Source organism: Pinus tabuliformis, chromosome 6 (genome assembly GCF_031772625.1).
Source record: "Pinus tabuliformis cultivar Carrire ecotype Pingquan chromosome 6, CPIR1, whole genome shotgun sequence".
Lineage (NCBI taxonomy): Eukaryota > Viridiplantae > Streptophyta > Pinopsida > Pinales > Pinaceae > Pinus > Pinus tabuliformis.
In genome coordinates, this window is record NC_142292.1 from 121,311,037 (window position 1) to 121,337,988 (window position 26,952).

The following is a 26,952-nucleotide window of genomic DNA, read 5'->3' on the forward strand; positions in this document are numbered from 1 at the left end:
TTTATAAATTTGTGCAAAATTGTTTAGATCTGGCTAATAGAGGGCTTTTATCTACAAATCTACTAGATCTGTAAAATATCATTGTAGATTTGTAAATTTCCAATTTTTTAATTCATTGGGGTTTTGGGTATTTCATATTTTTGTATATACATGTTTTGGGGTTTTCTATCTTTTGTTTGTGCAGGAACAAATCTAAAGATTGCAGGCGATTTTTGTGGATTTTGGAGACAGATCTAGGCCCCAGAGGGTAAGATCTGATCTCCATTTTATTTGCAGGTTGAAGAAAAATTTTAGAAAGATCATGGGCAGATTTTTTTTAGGGCCTTGAGGCCCCGCACTAGCCATCTCTAGCCCCCTGCTCCCTCTTCTCTCCTTCTGAGCCTGTTCTCAACCTCCCTCCTTCCTCTCGGCCTCCCCTTCTCTTCTCGGCCTCCTCCGTTCCCTCTTCTCCCTCTTCCTCCTCGGCCCTCACTCTTAGCCTCCCTGCTCCTCAGCGTTTCCTTTCTCCCTCGCGACCTTCACCCTCTGCGTCTCTTTGGCTTGCTCAGCGTCAATTTCTCCAGCCTTTGGACTGGCCTGCATAATGCCTGTCACTTAGGCCAACGCTGCCTCTCCCAGTGTCAATCTACCCAGCGTTGTTCCTTCTACTGCCCTGTGTCTTCTTCCCTGTCTCCCTGACTAATTTCGAACCTTCTCTATCTCTCCTCCACCTGCAACTCTCCTCTAAATCGATTTTCTCTTACCGAACTTTGACTAGTGAGAAAATCGATTTCTCTTGGGCAACTAAGTATTTTCTTGGTGTATTTTCCAAATGACCCTCGAATCCGTTCTTATATCTTCCTATTGAGCAATCAACAGCCTAGATTAAAACATAATTAAATGCTCAAATCATTTTGACTTGATCCATGGCTTTCTTCTAGAAGTTTCAACCCTAATTAGATTAATACCCATTAATATTTTAATTTTCCTAAGTTTAGACTTAGGAACCTCATTAAAAATATTAATTATTTTAATAAAACCACTTCTGGGTGGAATTTCCCAAAACGATTTCTGGGTTCTTTGGAGTACCTATGCCGAAGTCTCCCTGCAAAACTGCAAAACTTGAGGCTAAGAGCACATCCAATGCTACTCCAAATCAACACTCTTCTCACCCGTAAGCCTCTCCTCCCTCACCCTTTTACACCATAATTTTTTCACTAATTTTTCCATAATATTCCCAAAAAAGTTTTAACAAAAAAATTTTGAGTTGGCATTTAAATTTGAAGATTCTCAGTAACTTAGGCAGCTTATCTCCAAGTATCTTCAAGCCCCTAAGCGGTGCCTGGTGCACATCTTCTAAACCTTTCTTCATTTCTTTTATCTGATTGAAAGCAAGGCTAACACTGCATAGATTTTCAATTAACTGAAGTTTAGCAGCAAATTTAATTTACATCCTTGACTGTTGTACATTTCAGAAATAGAAGTTATCTTCAATAACCTTCTGCATACTAATTGATAAATTTCTAAATATTATTTCACTTTTTTTCAGTAATCTATTTCTGAGTTTTTTTAGATCAAATACACCACTAGATCAGAAATATTAAATCTCAGAAATTTTCTAAATTATTAGTTAGCAGTTTGTTATTCAAAGTTTCAGTTGTTATACATAAACAAAACAAAAAAAATCTGAATATTGCACGGTAATAGGACCCCTAGTTTAAAATAAATTGCTCGCATTACCATTTGTTTTAAGAGCAGATTACTTTGCACCTCAAACTTAATTTATTTCCTGGAGTACGTTTGTTTTTACATGCTCATTCAGGAAGAATTAATTAGTTTTACTTATGCATCTAATTATCTTTGATTGAGTATTTCATACAAATAGATTTCCAAATATTAAGTGTTTTATTTCCAGAATTTTACATTGGTTTCCTATCGTATATTTCAGTAATCATTTGCGCAGACTTCATATTTTACATTGCTAGTATAAGTATTTGTTTTCACATTTCTAAGCCTCAAATAACACTCACGACATATTCCAAAAATAACTCATATTTTAGACCCTCTTTTCGCCATCACATCATTTCACTTTTCATTTGCATACTAAGCTAGTATTTGCACCAGTGTTACTTGAGAGCGGGAGCGAAAGCGGGGAGTGGGAGCGAAAACAGGTGCGGGAGCGACATTTTCAAAAGCTCTCGATTTGGGAGCAAATCCCAGAGCGATTTATATATATATATATATATATATATATATATATATATATATATTGATACATATATGTCAACAAAAACATGTAAAATGATGAATTAGATATAAAAAACATAGATTGATCATTGAACCATATAACATCAATCATCTAAAAGTTATAATCTTCATCAACCACGTCCACAAGTTAGTAACATACAACATATTGAGTCTCGTGAATCATAATTCATCAATCTTAAAGTTTCAACTTCAAGCTTTCAAAATTGAAAATTCAATATATAACATTTATCATCATTGATCACCAAAGTTGTACTTGTAAGCTAAGTTTAACCATTACAAGAAATAATATCTAACATGAAATGAAATGTTATAAAATGAATTATGAAATGAAATGAAACAACTTTCATGAAGCATCATATTCATAATTCAGAATCATTACCAATGAGTTATAATTGCCAACTTTAAACTTCAAACTTAAATTGTCATAGTCATATATTGTTTACAAAAAATATCATTATGATATGAAAGAGTCAAGACTCAACAGTTATGAAAAGTTGAAAACTAATAGAAACTAGAAAAGACAAGTAAACTGTAAATCTATTATCTACTACTTCATGCGGCCCTTGCCATGAGAAGTGTCTAATGTATGAGCAGGTCGTGGTGATCTTCTAGGAGTCTCCTCCCACATAAACCGACGACCAAAACCAGAAGGCACATGCCCTCCATGTGAGGGTGTAGATGGAGGTTGCGACAGCGAAGGAAGAAGATTCAGAACTCGAGCACTGCTACTGGATGGTGAAGGTGGCATGGTTATTGCTTCATCTTCCTCTCTCATAAGTTCTACTTCCAGTTCTTCAAGATGTATAGTGCCATCCTCCAAATTATCATCCTCTAGCTGGTTGTCCCAAATTTTATATGTTGGATCCTCATAAGCCCGATCACAGTAATGACTCAACAACCTCAAGTTGTAGTGCACATAAACCAAGCTTTCTGCCCAATTTTCATTGAGTCTGTTTCTTTATACATTATGTATGAAGTTGTAGGTGCTCCAACACCTCTCTGCAGAAGAAGTATTTACAACCTGTGAGAGAACTTTTTTTGCAAATTTTGGTAAAAGTCCCTGGCCGCCATATGATTCCCACCATGTGAGAGCATCAAATCTGTCTCTATCTTCCATTGCATGAAAGGTACCAAACAAACCAGTGCAACTGAAGTATCTGCCTAATTCAAGACGCACACTAGCACATTCCTCCCTATCAGGTATCAACTTTTCTAATGCTTGCAAATATCCTATAGATACCTCTTCATCTATATGGGGTTTGACCCTAACCCCACCCCTTGGTGCAGGTTGGCCCAACCAAGATGCAGAGTAGTATTTTGGCGTAAGGATATACACCAAGCAATGTAGTGGAACATTAAGTTTATCCCACCGTATACACACACAATCGTGAATCAGTTTATACAAGTTGGAGTCATTTTTATGAATAATATCTTTTATTTGCCCCAACATGGTATCCATCTGCTCATACACCTCGCCAATCACTGGTTTATCTGTATCTGCAAACCGAATCATGTGATAAACGGGCTTGGTGAAATCCAATACTTGCCTCACACGTGCCCAAAACATACCATCAAGAGCGACCTCCTCCACCTATTCAAAACCTTGCCTATCAGCTACATTTGTAGCCCTTTCCTTTAATACCTGCCAGTGTGGACTTGATACCACGCTAGCCAATGACTCTCTTACCTTCAAAAGGCGCCTGAAGGTGAGGTAATAGCTATCAAATCTAGTCCTCGCAATCTTCAACAACTCCAATCTTGAGTGACTGCGGAAAATGCCATGGGTATTGCTATGATTTGTGATAAAATTTCATTTCTTTGCCTCTCTTTTACAAATCACCAATCCATTTGTATTGTTCGTTTTTATTTTTAACAATATCATGCATCAAAAGGTTCATTGTGTGAACCAAACACCCAGACCAAAATATGTTGGGGTATTTATCCCCAATAATTGCTCCCGCTGCCTTACAATTAGGAGCATTATCTGTGATGACTTGGATGACATTGTATGGCCCAATACGTTCAATTGTTTCAAGTAATGGTTCTGCAATGTTGATGCCGGTCTTGAACTTGTCTGAGTAACCATATGTTGAAAGAAAGATGGCACCACTAACAGACACAGCAAGAACATTTATCAATGGCTTGCCTTTTACATTTGTCCATCCATCAGATACAATGGACACCCCATGACCAGTCCAAAAACTTGTCATTCTATTCAAAGAATGTGATATTTTTGCTTTTTCATGATCAAGTCCAACGGTTCTTGCCTTGTCATACCCTTTAGGGGCATCATTTATGGCAGAAACCATTTCGTTCCAATAAGGTGAGCGTAGAACATTGAATGGTATCCCACATGCATAGAGAAACCTATAAACTTTTGAATCCACATCATTCCTACACCCTTCATTAAGGAAATCTGATATGATTCTACGCCTTAAACCCAGTGACCCTGTGCCTCCATATCCACTGCCTTGGGAGGATGTTGAAGGAGTTCTTTGTGCATGTGATTGTGAGCTTGGTTTAAAGAAACTCTTTGATTTTTTAGATTTGTATTGGGCTTCCTCCTCTTCCCTTATGTATTTGGCTCTATCTGCTGCTGACACACCTGAACAAGTTTTGATTCCTATTTGTTTATCTCCATCCCATGGCCTTTTCCCGCAGAGGTGCTTTCTAGCACAGGTGTATGAACCTGTGTAATTATTGTTGCAATGGGGGCAATGAAATTTAGTGGTTCCACCCCCTTTCCCTGCTTCAGGCCTATTAACATATTTCCACAATGGAGTTTGGTCTTGTTTAGTTTTTTGAGCTGACTCATGTTCACTCTCCTCCAGCTCCTCCTCACTGGGGTTTTCATCAAATCCACTATGACCCCCTTCTTCATCCCCTTCTTCATTTTCAACCCTCCTTTTTCTACTCTCCAACACCATAATAACCAAAAAAGGAACCAAGAAGAAGAAAATGCCAAGAAATATAACCATGATGTTTGAATCTACAAAAAAATGGAATGGGAATGGGAGAAAAAAAATTATTTATTTATTGAGTAATGAACATTAAAAAAAATTGCTAAAATAGAGCCTACCTCTTTGGCCTCCAATCTCCCCTCCTTGCTTTCTCTTGCTCCTTGCTCCTTGGCACTTGCTCTCTCCTTACACCTTGCTCCTTGCTCTCACTCTCACTTGCTCTCTCTTGCTCCTCACTCTCTCTTGCTCCTCACCCTCCCTTGCTCTCAATTTCACTTGCTCTCTCTTGCCCCTCACTCTCTCTTGTTCCTCACCCCCTCTTACTCTCCTCTTGCTCTCACTCTCACTCTCTTCTAAAATAATGAAATTGATTGGAGGGAGGGTTTATCTCCCTTCCCTCCCTTTTTCCCCAAAAACCGGAGCCCTTTTTTATTTTCCAGCGGCTTTTTTTCATCCACGCGATTTTTTTCACCGGCGAGGAGCATTTTTTATAGCCCGGGAGTGGTCGGGAGCACTTGCTCCCTGACCACTCTCGGGCTATAAAAAACGCTCTCAGAGCGACGGGAGCGATCACTCCCTAATTTGCTCTGGCAATAGGCAGGGAGCGGAAATTTTTCTAGGGGAGTGCGCTCTCGAGTAGCTCCCGCCCGGACTGTGGATTAGGAGTGAGGTCGGCGGGGGGGGCGCTCCCCGCAACACTAATTTGCACATTAAAATTTTACTTCCAAGCATGAGCTTGGTCGATAAAAACATTAAGGGATCAAACTTAAAACAGACATTTAGCTAAAATTAACCAAGTCCCTGCATTTCACATAGCTTTAAGTTTCGCATTTGCATATAAGGTAGTTGAATCATTCAGCTACAGTTTCCCATCTATTACTTGGACTTTATTTTCTTCACAAGATAGTTGACTCCACAAGGCACTGGTATCATTTTTCTCAAATCTAATTGAATGCTTGAAAATCTTGTACAATCTAAAACAAGTATCAGTGGCTTAACTATGTCTCCCACATTGGTTGGTTCCCAACTAATCTTCCCTCATTCCATGTCCATAGGGTCTACCCCCCTTAGTCTACTATTGGAAGACAACTCAAAGAGAGAGATTGGGGATCAATGTCACAGCCCCCAATCTGAGTTGTTGTAGCGGTGCTTAGACATTTTGTGCGACAACAAAAAGCATCCCTTGCATTTACCCAATAAGTTTTGCTGGGAAGAAATAGTAAGGAGCAATTTCGAAAACATTATACTAATTAAATTAACTTGAAGATCATAATTGATATATATAGAGTGATTCTAGACAAATTAAATGACAAAACCGTAAACTTCTGACTTTATTTCTATAACATACTTGAAATGCACCAGTAAAGCTCCATCTCAACTGATTTGATGTCAATCTTGGGATGACAACAGATAAAACGGGCATCGTAGGACGGTATTTTGCTATTAACCTGAAGCAAACAAGAGATAAATTAAAACTCACAGTCAGGACACAACAAGGGGTTTCACATAATTCCACCAGATTAAACATAAATAAGACAAATTTTTACTGAGGTGACTGTAAAATGGTCAAGTACTAAATTAGAAAGGTTATTCGAAACTGATAAAAAATATCATGTAGTTGTTCAAAAATATACAAGCTAACATCGAAAATGATGCCTAAATTTCAAAATACCACTTATAATAAACTGGCCATCTCAATAGTTAAATGAAAAGAATTGGGATTTCTCAAGTCTTTTACTTTCCACAGTTCTCGTCATTCAGAGAAAGTGAAACAAGTGCAAAGATAATAACAAATACCTAGCAGTGCCTCCAGTTGTTGTGAATACAACAATAACCGAAGCGTTCACTTTGATTGCTGCACTTACCTGCAAGTAAAGAAGATAAACTATATTGAACTTCTTTCGACAAATTAACAACATTTTCCAAAAAGCTTAAATAGTTATTAGCAGATACAGTTTGTTATAATGAGAGTCAACAACATTGCCAATACAGCTACCATGACAATCCAACTGTCATAACAAATAAGATTTAATACTTACCGCACTAGTTGCAATAGATTCCAAGTGACTCGTTGGATCATTGCTATATTTCATACTCCTCTTAAAATAAATAGCTTGATTGTACACTTTCTCCGCCTGCACTTAATTATCTAACTTAGCATCCAGGCAATTATTAAACTGTAATATGGATCGAAATAAGTGTTGCAATTATTACTTTCGATATCTTGCAAGGCATGACTAATGAAAAATAACAAGAGGAAGATTATAATACCCACTTCTGCACAGATCTTTCCTACTATTGAGATAGCCTGAAAAGGGTATAATCCGCGGTATGTTTCTGCACCTAATAGAATTGCATCTGTACCTGTAATTATGAAGATTGGAAGATATAACAATATCATATATATTTGCATCAAAGGTTCTCGGTACTACTTAGTAACAGTTACACGCTAACATGTCATCGGATGACTTAAATCTGCCAGATGAAGGATTTACTAACCATCCAGAACAGCATTTGCAACATCAGTTGCTTCTGCACGTGTCGGACGTAAATTAGCCGACATACTATCGACAACGCGCGTGACTACTGCGGGCTTTCCAGCCATGTTACACTTGTGGAGGGCAGCTTTCTGGAATAAAAAAACCTGCAATGTACACAAATTATTGTAACATTATGATTCAATTAATCAAAAGGTTTCTTCAAACTGCATTTCTTGGTTTGCATCTTCAGCTGGATCATTTCTGACTCTTCTGATATCGGATCTATACCATGCTAGAAGGCTACAGTAAAGATATCCAAAGCCCCTTACTGATATTTGACCTCACTCTATTATAGGTTGTAGAAGATATCCGCCTCCGTTTTCTACTTCAATAGTAAATTCCTTTTGTAGATAACTTGCAAAAAAATGTCATAATTTTTTAAAGAAAATTATGGTAGTTGCCGTGTTCCATGTTCCTGGGCAGGTTCAACCCTTCATTGCGAATGGATTTGTGGGCATGTACGCAGTTCTGTAATGAATCAAGAGGTGCATTGAGAATCTATTTACAAGGTACGTACTTCATATTAACATCCCCAGTGACCAAAAACATGACCCAAGGCTACCCTCTATCTTCTTCGAGGGTTTTGTATGGGCGAGAAACCTCAAAGGTGTGGTGTACCAATGTTGGATAGAATATTCATATTGACATCTAACCAAGTTATATGAAATTATTTTGTAAAAGAAGATTAACTTCTGACTAGAATGCCATGAAAAAGAGCTAGCATTCAACTGTGAACCACCTATTACACTTGGGATCATTGTTGAGGAGTGTTGAAAAAATAAAGCATATCCCTTAAGTTGCTCCATTGACTTTAGAAAAGTTTTTGACATAGTACCCAGTGCCCACAACTAACTTTTAGAATAGATTGGAAGGTTTAAAAAATCATTTTAAATTGAGAGATTTTGCAAAAAGCTTATGCAATAACATTATTGCCATGTTTAGGAAAACTGAGGTTTGGTCAAAAGAAATGAATTGTATATAGAAGTTAATCAAGGTTGTTCCTTGTCCCCTTCCCTTTTTGGCATATACATTGGCAAGTTAGAGGGTGGTTTGGCAGAAACCAAAACAAGCCAGTTTTGTCAGCCCAACTCGAGCTCGTACACTGATCAACATTTTGACATTGATGATATTGTCACTAAGGCAAGTAGTCCCTATGAACTCGACAAGAAACTAAAACTTTTTAAGGATTTTACTCTAATACAAATATGAATATTAACACTAACAAAATAAAGGTTATGAAAATTAAATCCAAAAGTCATTCATGCTAATTTCATGTATGACAACAACTTCAAAAAAGTGACTTCATACAAATATCTCAAAATCAATCTTCATCACAAGCTTAACTAGACTGTAGCAACAAGAAAAGGATAAATGCAAGGTGGAACGCTTATATCGACTTGAAAGCAATTGTAAATTAAAAGAAGCTTGGCTAAGGGATAATAAGAAACTCTTCTTTGGGACTCTTATCTTATATGTTGTGCAGATTAGGGCTGCAACATCTCTAGAGAAGATAAGATAAGATAATTATATTTATGTCCAACTAATAACCACAAAGTAGGTCAAAGGGACTGTTGTTGAAGAATCAAGGGAATTAGGTGTAGTGTGATTCTTCTTGACCTGATAACAATTTGTGGAGTCTTTTTACTTTTCCTGTTAGCTTAATCTTCTTCTTATTATTATTAATGTATGTGTGTGTACTTCATCGAATTGCTACCAAAAACATAAGAACAACAACACAAGATGTTGGCTCTCTGCCAGGGCCAAAACCTCTCTTTTCTTGAGAGGAAAACTCTTTAGTAATTTTCTCTTATTGAAGCTTCTTATTGATCAATGCCAATTCCTAGACCCCTGACTAGAATGTTCTCCAAGCACAAGTCAATTCCTTCCTCCTTTCTGCACTTTGTTCCCCGGCACTTTAGTCTTCCTTCTTCCAGCACTTTGCTTCCCGACACTTCGTCCTTCTTTCGGCAACTACTAGTAGTCCTTGTTAGGTATCTTCTATAAGAAATATTCCTCTTTATTCCTTGGTAGATTCCTTTACATATAAAGAGTGCTTTATTCTTACTCCAACCGAGCCCTTTCTTTAGATGAAGTTGCAGACTTTAATATGGCAGCATTGTAGCACTATTTCTCGCACATGTGGGAGGTTTCCCCTACTTTGGTTCCTTTCTCCTTCGCTTGAGAGACTCTATTCTTCGCTTGAGTAGGAGGCCTTGTAGGCCTAGGTTACTAGCCCAAGCCATGAGATATATGTGACTATTATCTTGTTGTTGTAGTGACCGCAGACTGTCCTCTATTTCTCACACATGTGGGAGGTTTCCCTTACTTTGGTTCCTTTCTCCTTCGCTTGAGAGACTCTCTTCTTCGCTTGAGTAGGAGGCCTTATAGGCCTAGGTTACTAGCCCAAACCATGAGATATATGTGACTATTATCTTGTTGTTGTAGTGACCGCAGATTGTCCTCTATTTCTCGCACATGTGACTGTTTTTCACCCTAAAAACAGTGCCTTCAATATTGGATTAGGTCTCCCCTTCGTTGCACTAGAGGCTCCTTCTACTTCGTCTTTCTTTATCCTTTTTCGGTCTTCCTTGCACGCTGATTTCAGAGAGGAATGCTTGACGTTATAGCGCAGTGGACAACCCCTATATATAGAGAACTGTCCCTCCTTTTAGGCCGACTAGAAGGCTGACTTGAAGACTGTTTGTAGGCCGACTTGCTACCTTTGCTTCGGATGGCTTCTTTGGAGGTGTCTTTGCTTTGGAGGAGACTTGACTTTGCTTGGAGGGTTATTCTTTGACTCTTATACAAACATATACATGGAGTAACATGCCCTTAAGGTCTTCAACATTTTCTTTTGACCATTTGACTCACCTATAGCACTTTAACATGTGCTAGACCTATTTCAATGAGCAAGAAACTCATTCACATATGTTATAAAACTAATATTTATTTTCTTGAAGGAATTCCACAAAGCTTGTTGTCCTGATGAAGGGACAGTGGGAGGTGCGGACTATCCACTAACTCATTGTTTGGGGGAGTTTGCACTCTGCTGAGGTCTAGAGAACCTAGTCCGTCTCCCAAGGATGGATCTAAGACGGTTTCGCTGCTGAGGTCTCATGTGGCGGGGTGAGGTCCCACAGATCCTCACTGGTCTAGAGTCTAGATATGAAACGGTAGCAATCATTCTCTTTGTGCCCCAGTCTGAAGGTAGTACCCTAAAAAATGTCGTGATCCTCTGTGTGGGGTCTGGTCTGATGGGAGGTTGAAGAATATGCACTCTGGTCTGTGTGGGGTCTGGTCCCATGTAGAATGACAAAGAAAATCCCAAATATTCAAAACTTATAATCTCAAAATTAAATGCAATAGACCCTATCCTATCCTTCTCATAAAGAAAATCATTCCCCTATTGAAAGAATGGCTATGACTAAATACCTAAGTACAAGAACAAAATAAATATATAATCCAAATTAATATAATATAATATAATCCAGATTATTGAGAGAATCTTGTTTGGACGATGCAACACTTCGAAAATCTACTAGAGGAGGCACACTTCTTATGGAGGAACCGTAGCATTGTTATCTTCTACATGGCACACATGTTGAAGAAGATGAGACCTTGGCATAGGATGTGGAGGGCTAAGCACTAGGAGGATGGATGGTTGACACTAGGAGCAAAGACCACATGGCACACTTTAGAAGGTTGAGAATTCAGCTTGAGAGATTCTTGTTTGGATAGTGCAACACTTGGCAGTTTTTGTGGACGGAATACACCTAATGAGGAGCATTGGAGCTTAAGCACTTGTCTTCAAGAGTGTACATCCTTGTGATGAGGAGAACTTGGCATGTGAAGCCTTAGCTTGGAGAGCACACCACTTGGGAGGTAAGTACAACCACCTTGTGACATGAATACAGCATAGAGAGGAAAGCTCCTCATGCAAATCTACTCAAATGGCTTAGATTGGATTCCTTGTGAGTTGTGGACATAGTCCACATTCTACTGTTTGCCTTGTTTGCCTCCCTCAACTATCTAATATAAAGGTAGGAGATTGTATGTGCATTTACATCTTACTCACTGGATCATTTGTATCTTCTTGCTATACTTGTCCTATAGTCTTTGTGCTTATGCAATGCAAGAGTTTAAACTTGAAAGGCTTAGGTGAAGACATCGAGCACTAGGGTTGAAATCTTGGTGTGAGCAAGACCTACAATTTGTGGCATGAAAACCTAGAGAAGAATTGCAGCAATTGATGCTAGTGAAGCTTGTCAGTCTGTGAATCTCATTGAGAACTTGTGTGATCCAAGGGAGATCCAAGGGTGGCCTTGTTCATGTGAAGCTATCTTCTTGTGGCTACTAGGAGATCTTGGTGAGATGCCTTGCTAGGATGTGGTATCATTGGTGGATACCCTCAATAAGGTTCAGTAGCAATTGAAGTGACCTTGCTTAGATTAGCTGAAAGGATATGTACCATCATAGGATGAACTGAGGTATCAAATTGTATCCTCATTTATGTTGTAATATGAAATGTAACACTGTGATCCAATTTTTACATTGCAAATCCAAAAATCAAGCATGTGATCTCATTGTTTTTCTTGGTTGTTTCTACATGCTCATTTATTGAGACAGCTTGGCTGATATGTGATGTGTTTTAGCCAAGGTTACTTAGGAACGAGAGCAAAAATGGGGAGCAGGAGTGGGAGCGACATTTTCAAAAGCTCCCGGTTTGAGAGTGATTCCGGGAGCGTTTTTTATATAATATATATTTTTTATATTTTGATGCATATATGTCAACAAAAGCATGTACAATGATGAATTAAATATAAAAAACATAGATTGAACCATATAACAACAATCATCTAGAAGTTATAATCTTCAACAACCACGTCCACAAGTTAGTAACGTAGTAACATACAACATATTGAGTCTCATGATTCATCAATCTTAACGTTTCAAGCTTTCAAAATTCAATATATAACATTTATCATCATTGATCACCAAAGTTGTACTTGTAAGCTAAGTGTAACCATTACAACAAATAATATCTAACATGAAATGAAATGTTATAAAATCAAATGAAACAACTTTCAACTTTCATGAGGCATCATATTCATAATTCATTACTAATGAGTTATAATTGCCAACTTCAAACTTAAATTGTCATATATTGTTTAAAAAAATATCATAATAAATATGAAAGAGTCAGTAGTTATAAAAACTACTAGAAACTAGAAAAGACAAGTAAATCTATTATCTATTTCTTATGCTCGGGCCTCTTGCCACCACGAGAAATGTCTAATTTTTTGGTCTTGTTGGAAAATCAGGATCTTTGTCATTAATATAACCCTCTAAGCATTAATATCCAGAGATATCTTTGTCATTACCTCTGTATCTGTATAGGGATCTTTGTCATTAATATCACCCTCTAAGCATTAACATAAGATAGAAAAAGCATAGCATGTCAAGTCAAGATTTTGTTTGAGTGATGCGTACATTTTTAGAAGGGTCATGATAGAGGAGTTCGATAACCAATGTCACTAACATCAAGGTACATAGAGGGATTGTTGCTCTTGATTAAATACGAGTTCCATACCCTAATACATAACAAAATTCAATGGAACATTACAATCCGGAAATCCTGGAAAACTGATAAGTCTACTGGATTTTTAATGAAATCTAAAATTCTACTTTCTCCATATGAAATCCAATGAGGTCGGAACCACTCTCAAACATCCTGAGTCACTCATGCTGGCCCTCTGCGTCACTCACGCTAGCCCTCTAAGGCACTGCGCAGCGCTTGGCTGCCTCTGTGTGAACCCTGGCTGGCTTTGCGTGAACCCTGGCTGGTTCTGTGTCCCTCTCTCCGGCCACTGCTTTGATCCTCCCAATGCTATCTCTGCCTCTCTACTTCTGTATTCACTGCCTCTTAGCTGCAACTCTCATCACACTCTCAACTTTCTCAGCAAATCTAGCCCTAGAAAGTCGAAATCTTGATCTCTTGGTGTATTCTCCAAGTGACACTCAAGCCTCCTCTTATACTTTTCTCGTTGACAAATCAACGGCTAAGATTAGATCTGGCTTGATCCATGACTTTTGGACCATTCTAACGTAGTTTTATATTAATTCACATTAATATTTTATTTTTCCCAAGTTTAGACTTAGGGACTCCATTAAAAATATTAATTATTTTAATATCACACAGACTGTTCAGAATCTGCCCAAACCCTTTCTGGGTATTGGAGATCTCATGTGCCTTAGCCTCTCCATCAATTTTCGTGGCTAGAGCACATTCGATGCTACCCCAAATCAACATACATCAAGGAAATGAAGCAGGTAGGGATATGATAATGATAATCAATCAAGAAACCAAAACCATGAAGAAGCCCAAAGGCATTCTGCCATGCCTCCAGTTCTACACTATTGAATGATCAGTGACATGAAATAATATTTTTCTCTAACTCGGAAAAGGAATTTCATCATGAGGCATGAACCATCTGAAAGGGCATAATTTTACCTTTCTAATGAGCTATTATGTGTCCCGAAATTCCAAATAATGAGAGAGAACGAGATTATACAAATTTAAGTCAAGAATCTACCAGTGAACCAACCTTGCCTTGTCAAACTCATGTCATATTTGTAGGGGACACGTCCCTTCTTTTTTCATGCACAAAAGAGTATATATATAGAAGGAACTCTGCACTTTTGGAGGACAGACAAGTTTAGATTCATTAAGAAAAGAAAGACACAGCGAGTTCACATCTCGTGAACTATACAAGCTTAGAATTGCGGATTTGTTTCTAAGGAGGACAACTCAGAACTGTGGACTACTCAGAATTGCGGATTGCTTTGCTTGCAGTAAGGCGAAGTAAGGTTTGTGTTTGGGGTATAATACCTTGCTCAAAACTGCGGACTATTGCTCAGGACTACGGACTATTTGACTGTAGATTAGGGCAGAGTAACGTTTGTGTTTGGGGTATAAGACCTGGCTCAGAACTGCGGACTATTGCTCAAGGCTGCAAACTGTTTGACTGTAGATTAGGCTGAGTAAGGACTGTATTTTAAGACCTTCCCTTCTGCTGCAGTGCAAACACCTAGTGCGGGCTAGTAACAACATATAGTGTTGTTTGGAGGCTACTACAACAACATCATTATGGGCTAGTGTGAAGACAGTGCTCCCCTAACTGTTGATTAACCTCTACCTTGACTGCAGGCAGTGCTACTGTGGATAGTGCTCTCTTGGCTTGAGTTGGAGAGTGATTAGGTGTCCTCTCCACTATTCATTAACAATTACAGGGTCAATTTCTTTTGTAGAAAATTGTGGACAGTTCAGGGATCAATTTACTTTGAGGATTATGGACAGCGATTGTTCAGGACAGTGTTGTAACTGAGATACAGGGCTAATCTAAAAAGAGACTTGTGTGGACTAGCAAGTATTGAGTTTTCCTGTGGGATAGAGGTTGAAGACATGGCATCTCTATGACTGGACAACTTATAAGGATGATAGAAGGTGGTTGAGTTGGTAGCAGTGATAGAATTGACAAACCAAAGAAGAGAAGTGATATGTGAAGATTCTCGTTACATATTCTCTAATACAAAGCATTCATAGGATTGGTGTCCTTGGATTTGTTGCTCCTAAACTCAAGGTTGGTGCCTTGGATAGACAAGGTCGAAGCCCTAGAGGTCAGAACCTCATCAAAACCAAGTTGGAGCTTGGGACGCCATTCTTGTCACCGTCACCTGCAATCCGCGCTTACCTTTCTGATTAATAATACAATTATTATACATTGATTTGATTTAAATTGTGAAGAGTCTAACTAGTAAAATAACAATTGAAAAGAAATATTGATTCAGCCCTCTCTCAGTATTTCCAACAATTGGTATCAGAGCTAGCTTCTTCATAATCAACCTAACAGCTGGAAGAAGGATTCTTAGTCACAATGAAAAATCAACAAGTATTAGGAAGGCTTTCTTTGTTTGATGGCACAAATTTTGGTTTATGAAAAAAAAGAATGTCCTACTACTTAATGCCCCTTGGCCCTGAAGTTTGGCATTTGGTTTTGAATAGGTACGCTGCTCCTTCCACTCTTCCAACTAACCAAGACGAAAGGAAAGCTTACATTGCAAATGCTAAAGCCTTAAATTCCATCACTAGTGGAATCCCTGATTCCGAATTCACAAAAGTCATGAATTGTGACTCGGCCAAAGAAGTATGGGATAAGTTGGTTAGCTTATACGATGGGGATTCCAAAGTTAAGAAGGCAAAGCTTCAAACTCATAGAAGGCAATTCGAAAGTCTTAAAATGGATGATGAAGAAGATATTGCATCATACTTCCTCTAAGTAGCTGAAGTAGTCAACTCTCTTCAAGGATTGGAAGAAAAGATTGAAGAAAGCACAGTTGTTCAAAAGATCTTAAGATCTCTCCCAGACAAATTTGACTCCAAAGTAAGTGCTATAGAAGAAATGAAGGACCTAGATACTCTCAAGATGGATGAACTTCATGTAATCCTCATTGCCTATGAGATGCGAAAAGGAATCTCCCAAGTTCCAAAGATGCAGCATTCAAGGCCTCAAAATCAAAAATGGGGAAAGGATGGAATACCAGCAGTGATGACTCCAATGTTGAATCTGAATTGGCGCAAATTGTACAAAGACTAAAGAAAGGATACAAGCTAAAAGGTAAGTACCCTCGTATTTGTTTTAAATGTGGAAGAATAGGTCATTATGCTGCAAAATGTCCTCATAAGAATGATAGTGATGATGAGGAGCATTCTAAAAGGATGGTATACAAAAAGAAAGGGTATAATAAAAAGAATTTCTTCTCTAAGCAAGATAAGTCTAATGAAGATGAATTTGCAGTCATCAAAAAGAAATCAACTAATCATTTCCCTCATCACAAAGGAGGAAATGATGAATCAGATGAAGAAAATGACCATGTTGGAAGCCAAGAAGTATTATTCATGACATTTACAAATGATGATGATTTAGGACTAGAATAAAATGTAGATGAATTGTTAATAAGTGCCATTGAAGAAAATGAGAAATTACGAAAAAAAATCATTTCTCTCAAGAGGAAGAAGCAAAAAGAAGGGAACACCTCCTGAAAACTAAGCTAAAAGAAAAGGAAAAAAATCTGTGAAAATTGTGAAGTTGAAATAGTATCTCTGAGGAAGGAATTGGAGCAAGTAAGAAAGAGTTAGGAAGGATCTCAAACACTTGACAATATCCTTGTCAGGCCAGGCAGTAACTCCACAAAACAAACAACTGATTCGTCTATTATTCCATAGGTAGGTCATTGTTATATACAATAAGGAGTGATTGTTCAGTTCATCTCCCGATGATTGTTCACATTCCTAATTTATTTATTTACATAAAATTCCCCCTGTTGTCGCACAGATTGTCACGACAACGCTCAGACCGGGGGCTGTCACTCTTGTCAGGCCAGGGTAACTCCACATTGAACGAGAGACAAAACTGATTGATCTTATTCATTAGGTAACTCATGTTTATATACAAAAATAAAAACGGATCAGTTCATCTTCTAGATGACTGTCCAGTTCACCCATCCGTTTCGGATTAGGTGTCAACATTCCCCCCCTTAATCTGAAGGGATGTTGGTGAGTCCAAGCATCGTTCTGAATCTTTCAAGCTTTTCTCTTCCAAGCGCTTTGGTGAAGATGTCTGCAATTTGCTCATTTGTGGAACAATGACGGAGATGGATTGTTTTGGCCTCAACATGATGTCGGATCAGATGATATTTAGTATTGATGTGCTTAGTACGATCATGGAACTTTGGATTCTTGGCCAACTTTATTGCAGATGTGTTATCAATCATGAGTGGAGTAGATTGTATTTGTTTTACTTGCAAATCTTCAAGAATTTTCCTGAGCCACACAATTTCTTTTGTTACTTTAGCTGCTGCCACGTATTCTGCTTCTGTTGTGGAATCTGCTGGTACTGATTGTTTGCGTGATCTCCAGGAGACAGCTCCTGATCCAAGACTCATAGCATATCCTGAAGTAGATACCCCAGTTTCTTTGTCTCCATCGAAGTCTGAATCAGAGTATCCAATCAAGTTGAAGTCATCCACCTGTGTATACTTGATTCCAAGGTCTTGAGTTCCCTTCAAGTACCTTAGAATTCTTTTTGTGGCAGACCAATGTCCCTCACAAGGCTTTTGCATAAACCTGGAGAGGATTCCAACAGCAAATGAAATGTCTGGTCTGGTAGTAGTGAGGTAGATGAGACTTCCTACAAGCTGTGTATACTTTGTTGCATCCTCAAATTCCTTTCCTTCAATAGATGTGAGCTTCAAGTTTTGTTCCATTGGAGTAGAAAGGGGATTGCACTCTGTCATGCCAAATCTGTTTAACAAATCTCCAATGTATTTCTTTTGAGAAATAAATATGGACTTTGGATGTTGGGTTACTTCAATGCCAAGATAGTAATGAACATAGCCCAAATCAGTCATTTCAAAAAAATTTCCTAATTCTTTCTTTATGGATGCAATATAGCTTTCATTGTTCCCTGTCATTAAAAGATCATCTACATATACCACAAGATATACAACTGTTTTGCCAACTTTCTTGACAAATAAAGTTGCATCATCAAGATCAAAATGTTTGAAGTTGAGTTTCAGAAGATGCTCAGTTAGTTTTTCATACCAGGCTCGTGGTGCTTGTTTGAGGCCATACAAGGACTTCACAAGTTTGCATACTTTGTGTTCATGTCCTTTCACAGCAAATCCTTCAGGCTGGGACATAAAAACATTCTCTTTTAGATCTCCATTCAAGAATGCAGTTTTTACATCCATTTGATGGACTTTCCAACCATTCTGAGCAGCTAGTGCAAAGAGTGTCCGGATGGTGGCCCATTTTGCTGTGGGAGCAAAAGTTTCCTCATAATCGACCCCTTCCTTCTGTGCAAAACCTTTTGCCACAAGCCTAGCTTTGTGCTTGTCAAATGAGCCATCAGCTTTGTACTTGTTCTTGTAGACCCACTTGCAGCCAATTGGTTTGGTTCCAAATGGAGGATCAACCAGCTTCCAAGTGCCATTCTTTATGAGGGCATCATACTCTTTCTGCATCGCTTCTTTCCATTCATCATGAGAAGCAGCTTCTTTGAAGGAAGTTGGTTCAAAATCTGTAGACAAGTTCAATTCACAATCATAAGTAACATCCATATCAACAGGTGAATTAGAGTTATCTACATCACCTCCATCTTGTCGGTTTGTATTTCTGGTTCCTGTTTTTCCAATTTCATCAGGATGAACACTTTCAAGTGTCTTTGTCAGCCACTTTGGGGGACCTTTTTGAGATGGTCCAGGCTATTCTGTTGATTGAGTTGGGTCTGAATCAAGATTGAGTCTCCCAATTCTATCAATTACATCACTTAAAGCATCATCCGTTGTTGGAGTGTCATGCAGGGGAGATTGTTCTTCAGAAGGAGATTCCACATGTTGATCTAGTATAGGAATCCCCCCTTCAAGATGTGGAATCTGATTATCAAACTCTTGGAATGATTTCGGTTTTGTGAATCTATCCAAGCGATCAAGTTGCCGCTCAACAACACTGTCAGATTTGGATGATTCAAGAAAAATGACATCTCTAGATAGAACAAACTTTTTATTTACTTCATCATAAAGGCGGTATGCTTTAGATGTGTTTGAATACCCTAGGAAGATACACTTACGACTTCTAGCACCAAGTTTGTTTCTATGTACCTTTGGTATTAAAGCATAACAGGTGGAACCAAAAATCCTGAGATGTTTTACCGAAGGAACATGTCCATACCACAATTCATAAGGAGTCTTGTTTCTTATAGCACTAGATGGACATCTATTCTTTATATATGCAGCACATAGAACAGCATCAGCCCAAAACATTGTCTTTACATTTTTGAAGAAAAGCATGGATCGTACCATATTCAAAATTGTTCTGTTCATTCTTTCAGCTACACCATTCTGTTGAGGATTATAAGGCACAGTTGTTTGATGTTTAATCCCATGTTGGCGAAGATAGTGTTCAAATTCATGTGATGTATATTCTTTTCCATTATCAGTGCGAATAGACCCAATATGAGATTGTGCATCATTTTCAATCCATTTATGAAAATTCTTGAATGTTTGAAAAGCATCAGATTTGTTCTTCAAAAAATAAACCCAACACATTCTGGTGTAATCATCAATAAATGTCATGATATATTTATTTCCATTTGCAGAAGGAACAGGCATTGGACCACATAAATCTGAATGAATAAGTTCAAGCTTCCTATGTGCTCTTGAATGTGAATCATGAAAAGACTGTTTGCTATGCTTTCCTAGAATGCAAGCATCACATTGTTTATGTTTTCTAGGAATTGTAGGCAAACCAGCAACACCATTTTTCTTCAACAAGCGGAGACTATCATAGTTTAAATTTCCAAATCTAGCATGCCATAATAAACTTGATGGAAGTGCACCTTCTTCATGATGAGAAATATATGAGAAATGTTGTGCATGAGCAGAGGTTCCTTGCAGTTTAAGAAGTCTTTCTTCTTCTATACCCCTCATGACAAGTGAGTGGTCAGATGCCTTTCTTACATCAAGCTTGCCATCAAACATGTGAATGGAGTGACCTTGCTGGCGGATGTGGACCAAGAACAGCAAGTTTCTCTTGAGCTGTGGGAGATATAGAACATGATCCAGAAGAAAGTCTGGAAGACCAGGCAGTTTAAGCCTGATTGTGCCAAGCCCTGATGGCTTGATTTTTGACTGATCTGCAAAGTATACTGCTCCATCAACATTGTCAGTGAAATCTTCAAAGAAATCTTTCCTATGAGTCATATGACAGGTTGCTCCTGAATCAAGCAACCAGTCATTTTTCGAAGAAGTAAGTGAAGCATTAAACAGATCTTCATTTACTCCAATGTTACATTGTGCCTCAATATAGTGAGCGGATTCAGGTGCTTTACCTTTGTCTGTGTCATCAGTTTTACCTTTCTGCTGATTTCTTCTCTGCTCAATCTTGTCCCATGGTAGCTTGCATGTAGAAGCATCATGTGATCCATTTCGTTTGCAGCAAATGCAATGCAGATCTGCCTTTTCTGCTTGAGGATGTCTGCCCCCCCTGCCTCTGAAGTATCTTTCTCTTCCTCTTCGTCCACCTCTTCCTCTTGTAGAATCTTGAGCAGGATGCTTTTCTTTATGAGCAAGGCAAACAGTCTCTTCAGAAGATTCAGGGACTGTTTTCTTTCCAAAGGCTTTCTCTCTTTCAACAAACTTTTTCACAAGAGTGTCAAAGGTTATATCTTTAAGATTTCCATTTGCTTGTAAAGACTCAAGATAATTAGAGTAGGTAGGATAGAGTGCTTTGAGAAAGGCAATAAGAGAGATATCCAGCTCAACCTTAGTGGATTTAATATCATGCATTATAGACTTTATTTCAGATGCAAGAGCAAGAGGATCATTATTTTTCAGTTCAAGAGTGAAGAGTTTAATCATAAGCTGAACAACTTCAAGTGCAGAATGTGTATCATAGAGTTCTTTCAGCTTTTGTAAAGCTTCAAAGGCATTGGAATAGGATGAAATATGACGACTTACTTCTTCATTTACAGATGTTGCGATCAATGCATAGGCTTTGCTGTTCTTGTTTTCCCAGATGACAAGTTCTTTATCTGATGTAGGCTGCACAGGGTCTTTGTCTTCTTCTCCGACACACACTCCTTTCCACAGCTCATTGTAGATGAGGGTGTGTTTTACCATCCGAGACCATTCAGAATAGTTCTCCTTGCCAGTGAGAACTATTCCGACCATAGAGATGATTGAATGCATTTTATAAAAAAAACTTCTTCTGAAAAGAAAAACTTTTGCTGATAGAAGGAACTTCTGATGACAAAAAAAAACTTTCCTAGCCTATTCCTTCTGCCACAGATTCCAAAAAAAAATATCAATCTTTAGATGTTTAAGACACTCGTTCCTTTATAGCCAAAGACTGTCACATGCTACTGAGTAATTCTATACATTTTACTGTTCTCGGCTCATTGCAGTATTCTATGTATCTACCTTTAGAATTTCGGTTTTCAATACAGTTTATATAAACCTCGGCATCGGTCTTCAATACAGTTTATATAAACCTCAAGCATCGGTCTTCAATACAGTTTATATAACCTCGGCATCAGTCTCAATACATAATTCTATGGCATCGGTTTCAATACAATTTGTCAATACAAAACCTCGGCATCGGTCTCAATATATAATTCTATGGCATCGGTATTGGTTTCAATACAATAAACCTCGGCATACGCACCAAAACAGACGCTCTAAAATGGCTTCAAATGGGGCTTCTTCGTTTTGCTCAGCATGGCAGCCTTAAGATACTCAAAAGAGGAAAAGCTGAGCACGCCGGTGGGCAGGTTTCTCAAAATGGTCGCGGAATACCCAGCATACAAACCCCGGATGCCCTCGCGCTCTATGGTGGCTAACAAAACTTGCCAAGAACGGCCAGCGGCCCCGGCTTGCATCCGCTGAGTAATTAATTCCTTCGTGGAGGCACCAAATGAGATGACGGCCCCAACCGTTACTGTCTCGAGCACCCGTTCCACAGCTCTTATACAGTCCTCTTGCAATGCGAATCCTTTTCCATTGCAGCCCCTCTCAATCTCGGTCTTCCACAGGTCTTGCAGCAACACTCAATTGAAATTTGAGAAAACGGTGGTGGGTATTTTAGACACCGCAGACATGGCTGCCATGACCGAATACGAAGTCCAGGCAAAGCGTCCTCAAGGAGCGTTAGGATGGGTGAACTATTGTGTAATCAAAGCGAAAAGAGAGAAGACTGTAGATGGAAGTAATTCTAATGACTGTATGCGCCTACGACAGAAACAAAATTCCTCCGCAGACTCACGGTTTCAAAAGGGACACATTACGCTTTCTTCACAGTCAGGATGCGCAGAGAATGAAACGTTCACACAGTCAGGATGCGCAGAGAGTGAAACGTTCAGGCATGGCCAGGATGCGCAGAGAATGAAACGTTCACACAGTCAGGATGCGCAGAGAATGAAACGTTCAGGCATGGCCAGGCATGTCAGGCCAGGCATTGATTCTTTCTGCGCCAGGCAGAGACAGAGCAGCGCAGGACAGACAGGACAGAGTGGCGCAGGACAGAGCAGCACAGTGCTCAGGGCAGGAGTTACAACCTATTTTGGGACCTGTGCTCTGATACCATGTCAGGCCAGGGTAACTCCACATTGAACGAGAGACAAAACTGATTGATCTTATTCATTAGGTAACTCATGTTTATATACAAAAATAAAAACGGATCAGTTCATCTTCTAGATGACTGTCCAGTTCACCCATCCGTTTCGGATTAGGTGTCGATCCCCGATCCCTCCGTCGAATTATTAAAAAATAATATTTTGCATGCATTCACTTAAAATATTATTATTTTATTAGTTAGGGTTTTTTGCTTTATTTTATAATTTATTTATTTTTTTAATTTTTTAAATTTTTATTTATTTTATTATTTTATTATTTTATTTATTTTCTTAAATGGATCATCGAACTAAGCCTTTGGAAACATCACCTAGGACCTAGGACTTAGGACTCATGAGGGGATTTAAAACATTTTGCAACCCTCAAGACACATTACATCATGACTTTTACAATTTACATCTTAAGGGGGAAAACCCCTTTATCATAGACCCTCATAAATCACCCAGTTTCTGCGACACAACTATAATCTAGCAGATTAACACACTAGGATTCTCATAAAGTTCTAATAACAAAATGCATCCCGGCTTTGGGGTCAAGCTGAAGGAAAACTCTGCCGATCATAGATCGGTGAGACGAAAAACCTTCCAGGACGTAGATTATCATTAGAAAGTTAGGTCCACCTAGGCAATTTTACATAAACGACTCATATCTGCTAAGATTATTTACAATTCATACATGCAGACTGGGTTTCCAATTAAAATGATCAAGCTGCTGATGACTGCAGGCTGGCACGGACACATCGATCAGGTGCTGCCCCTTTTTGCAAAGAAAAGGGGGGGTACTGCATGGGTAGTTGACCGGTAGAGGTCAACATCTGGCTCTACTTGGGGACACGTTGCTGCTCTGTAGGAATGTGAGAATCCAGAATCTGCATCCATGCAACACACAACAAAATATAAGTAGCGTCCGTCCAAAAAATCATCATGTAACGTTAAGCACAGGAAAGATAAAAGCTCTTCATTCATTAACTATCTAGTAACATGAAGAGTGAATCTAATCCTAAAACAGAAATGAAATGCTGAAAAGACAATGAGTAGGGATAGAAATACAATACAAAGGATGCCCCGTGGCATCAGATGTGTTCAATATAGTGTATACTGATCATTTGCATGCTTTCAGGCAAATCTGTCGGCTGCTTGTCGGATGTGCCATGTCCAATTCTGCATATGGTAGGACCTTTTCCTATCCGAAAATCAAGCTGCTCGCGGCCATCTGATGCATCAAATTTTCGTCTCATTTTCTTTCTCTTGCGTTTTTTCTTTGTGGCAGGTTGTATTACTGATGACCTGGAACTTTCTGTTTCAAAACTATCAGATGAAGTATGTAAGATATGCGTGATATGTCTTTCTTTATCCTGCATCTGATCTTTATCATTCTTAAGTCTATCTGGATCACCTTCAATTAACCATCTTTCAATTGAACCAATGACCTCCTCATAATAAGATGGAACTTGTTGTGACAAATGAGAAGGCTCCTTATCTGTTGATGTCCCCTGGTCTCTCTTATCCTCTGACCATTGTTGAAATTTTTGAACCTGTATTTTAATGGCATCCATCTGACTAGAATGTTCAACCTTTATAACACTGATTTGCCTGGCATGGTCTTCTTCCATATCTTTTATTGCTTTATCGTTCTTTTCCTTTATGTCCATCAAGCAATGCTGCATGGAGTTTATTTCTTCTTTGTGATTTGCTTGCATGGTGGCCAACTGATTATTATGATCAAACGTCATGATAATCATTTCTTCATCCATAATTAATTAACTTGTTTTGCATAGAATCAATTTCCCTATCATGATCCGTTTTCATGGTCGTCATATTTCCCTCTAAGCCTGACATCTTGCTTTGCATGAATCTAATTTCTGCTTCATACTTAGTTTTCATGGCCTCAATTTCTTTAACATGCTGATTTTGCACAATCTCCATCTCCCTATTACGTTTTTCAAGGTGGGTGCATAAAGTTTTCACATCATTGGCATAATTAGTTTGATTTATCTCCATGTTTCTTACCAGTAGCAATAGATCTTGTATAATTTGCTTATGATCTTCCTTTTCATTGTCAACACTACTATGATCTGCAATGGTACAAGTGGATGGCACATTCTGATATGAAGAATTGTCTTGGACAGCTGGACCTTTTACAAGATTACTTTCATTTTGTTGCACAATTTTAGGGGCACAAGGCGAGCTATCTGGATCACCATATCTATCTTTAAAAGCATTGACAATGTCTTGCAAAGAAATGAAGGAATCTTCAGGAAAACTATTAAACCAGTCCAAAGCATCACCCTTTAAAGAATGGACAAATAGACGCATCTTGAAATCTTCATGATTATATTGAGGAAGTCTACAATATATGATCATTACACAAGTAAACCTGTTTAAACGCTGTTTAACGGCGACCGAATCACCACCTGAGAACTTAAATAATTTAGAAATGGCCTCTTTCGGAAAATCATGGAGATTATCAGTAAAATGACATGGTTTAAATGAATAATCCATGATGAATAATAAGGGATCAAATGGATGATAGAAAGAGATTTCTGCTCAAGAAAATTAAGAGATGAAAGAAGTGGAGTCGCCACTTGAACAATGAATCTAATTCTAAGATCCAAAAAGCAACCAACAAGTAGATATGATGGAGGCTTCTTGTCTGGGAAAAACAAGAAAATGGAGACGCCACCCAAACAAGAAACAAATCGAAGAGAAGCTGCTGATATGACGAAAGCTAAGGTGATGAAAGAGATCCAAATGATGCCAAAAAATGTTGAATCTGCCGACTCAAACGAATGATAGAAAGATGAACGATGAATGAGAAAAAGTCGTCGAAACACTGAGAATAAAGTATCCCCGGCAACAGCACCAAAAAAATGTTGTCGCACAGATTGTCACGACAACGCTCAGACCGGGGGCTGTCACTCTGATCCCCGATCCCTCCGTTTAAGCCTGTCTCCCGTGGCTAAGGGGGGTAGACCCTATGATATGATGAAGACCAACTGTCGACCAGCTGGTTGGGAGACACGACACGATATGATAAGCACTAAAAGGATTTGATTAATTTAGCAGACCAGTGCCTTAAGAGATTATTGTTAAAACGATTACTTGTTATATGATATAGAAACATAAACCGTGAACAGCAATCATTTGTCATCACAAGATATCAGCTAAATCACAATGCTCTTAGAGTGACGAAAACGATATCCAGCAACTGAGAATTTTGAAAAGATGAATGCTTTAAACCACCACGAGAATCATAAATCATTAACCAGATATCATATTCGTATCTCGACTTGAAAATTTAGATCTCAGCATGAAAGATATAACATGATAATTCACTGAGGAAAACAACTGAATTTGGCAAAAATTTCCACGAATTTTTTTTTTTTTTTTAAAGAAAATGAAACTAAAATTTAAATCTATGCTTAAAATTAAATTTTTTTTTTTTAAATATTAAAACTAAAAATCTAAACTAAGCAAAACCTAAAATTTAGTCAAAATAAAACTAAATCTAAATTCTAAGGAAAAATTATAAATGAATCCTAAAAAAAAAGAAAAACAAAACTTAAATCTACTTTAATTTAAATTAAAATCTAAAATCATAAAATCAAACAAAGCCTAAGATTTTTATAAATAAATCTTTTTTATGTTTTTATTTTTTTATTTTTTATATTATAAAAAATGAAAATTTTAAAAAAATCGTAAATTTGTATAACTCTAAACCTAAAACTAATTAAAACAAAAATCGAAATCTAACTACACTCAAATATTTTTATGAATTTATATTCAAAAGCAAAGATCGAAAAATAAATCGAAACTACCAAAACGTAACTACTCAAACGGTGAAAACATTTCCTGCGTGTAAATTCTAAAGAAGAAAATGCGGGCCGAGAAAATTTTGATGAATAGATCGATTCGTGCTCAGTGATACTCCTATTTTCAGCGGAAATTGAAAAAAAAATT

At 38.1% G+C, this 26,952-nt stretch overlaps 1 protein-coding gene across 1 annotated transcript in view; it reads right to left on the reverse strand.

Moving 5' to 3' along the window:
* Nucleotides 1–26,952, reverse strand: part of LOC149257639 (pyruvate kinase 1, cytosolic-like) — a 347,863-nt gene that overhangs the window by 116,432 nt on the left and 204,479 nt on the right. The window contains exons 18-22 of the mRNA XM_089381665.1: nucleotides 7,707–7,851; nucleotides 7,483–7,571; nucleotides 7,247–7,342; nucleotides 7,005–7,072; nucleotides 6,556–6,655 (exon numbers count right to left, since the gene is read on the reverse strand). Coding sequence (XP_089237791.1) covers nucleotides 6,556–6,655; nucleotides 7,005–7,072; nucleotides 7,247–7,342; nucleotides 7,483–7,571; nucleotides 7,707–7,851 — 498 coding nt within the window. The remainder of the gene's footprint in view (nucleotides 1–6,555; nucleotides 6,656–7,004; nucleotides 7,073–7,246; nucleotides 7,343–7,482; nucleotides 7,572–7,706; nucleotides 7,852–26,952) is intronic.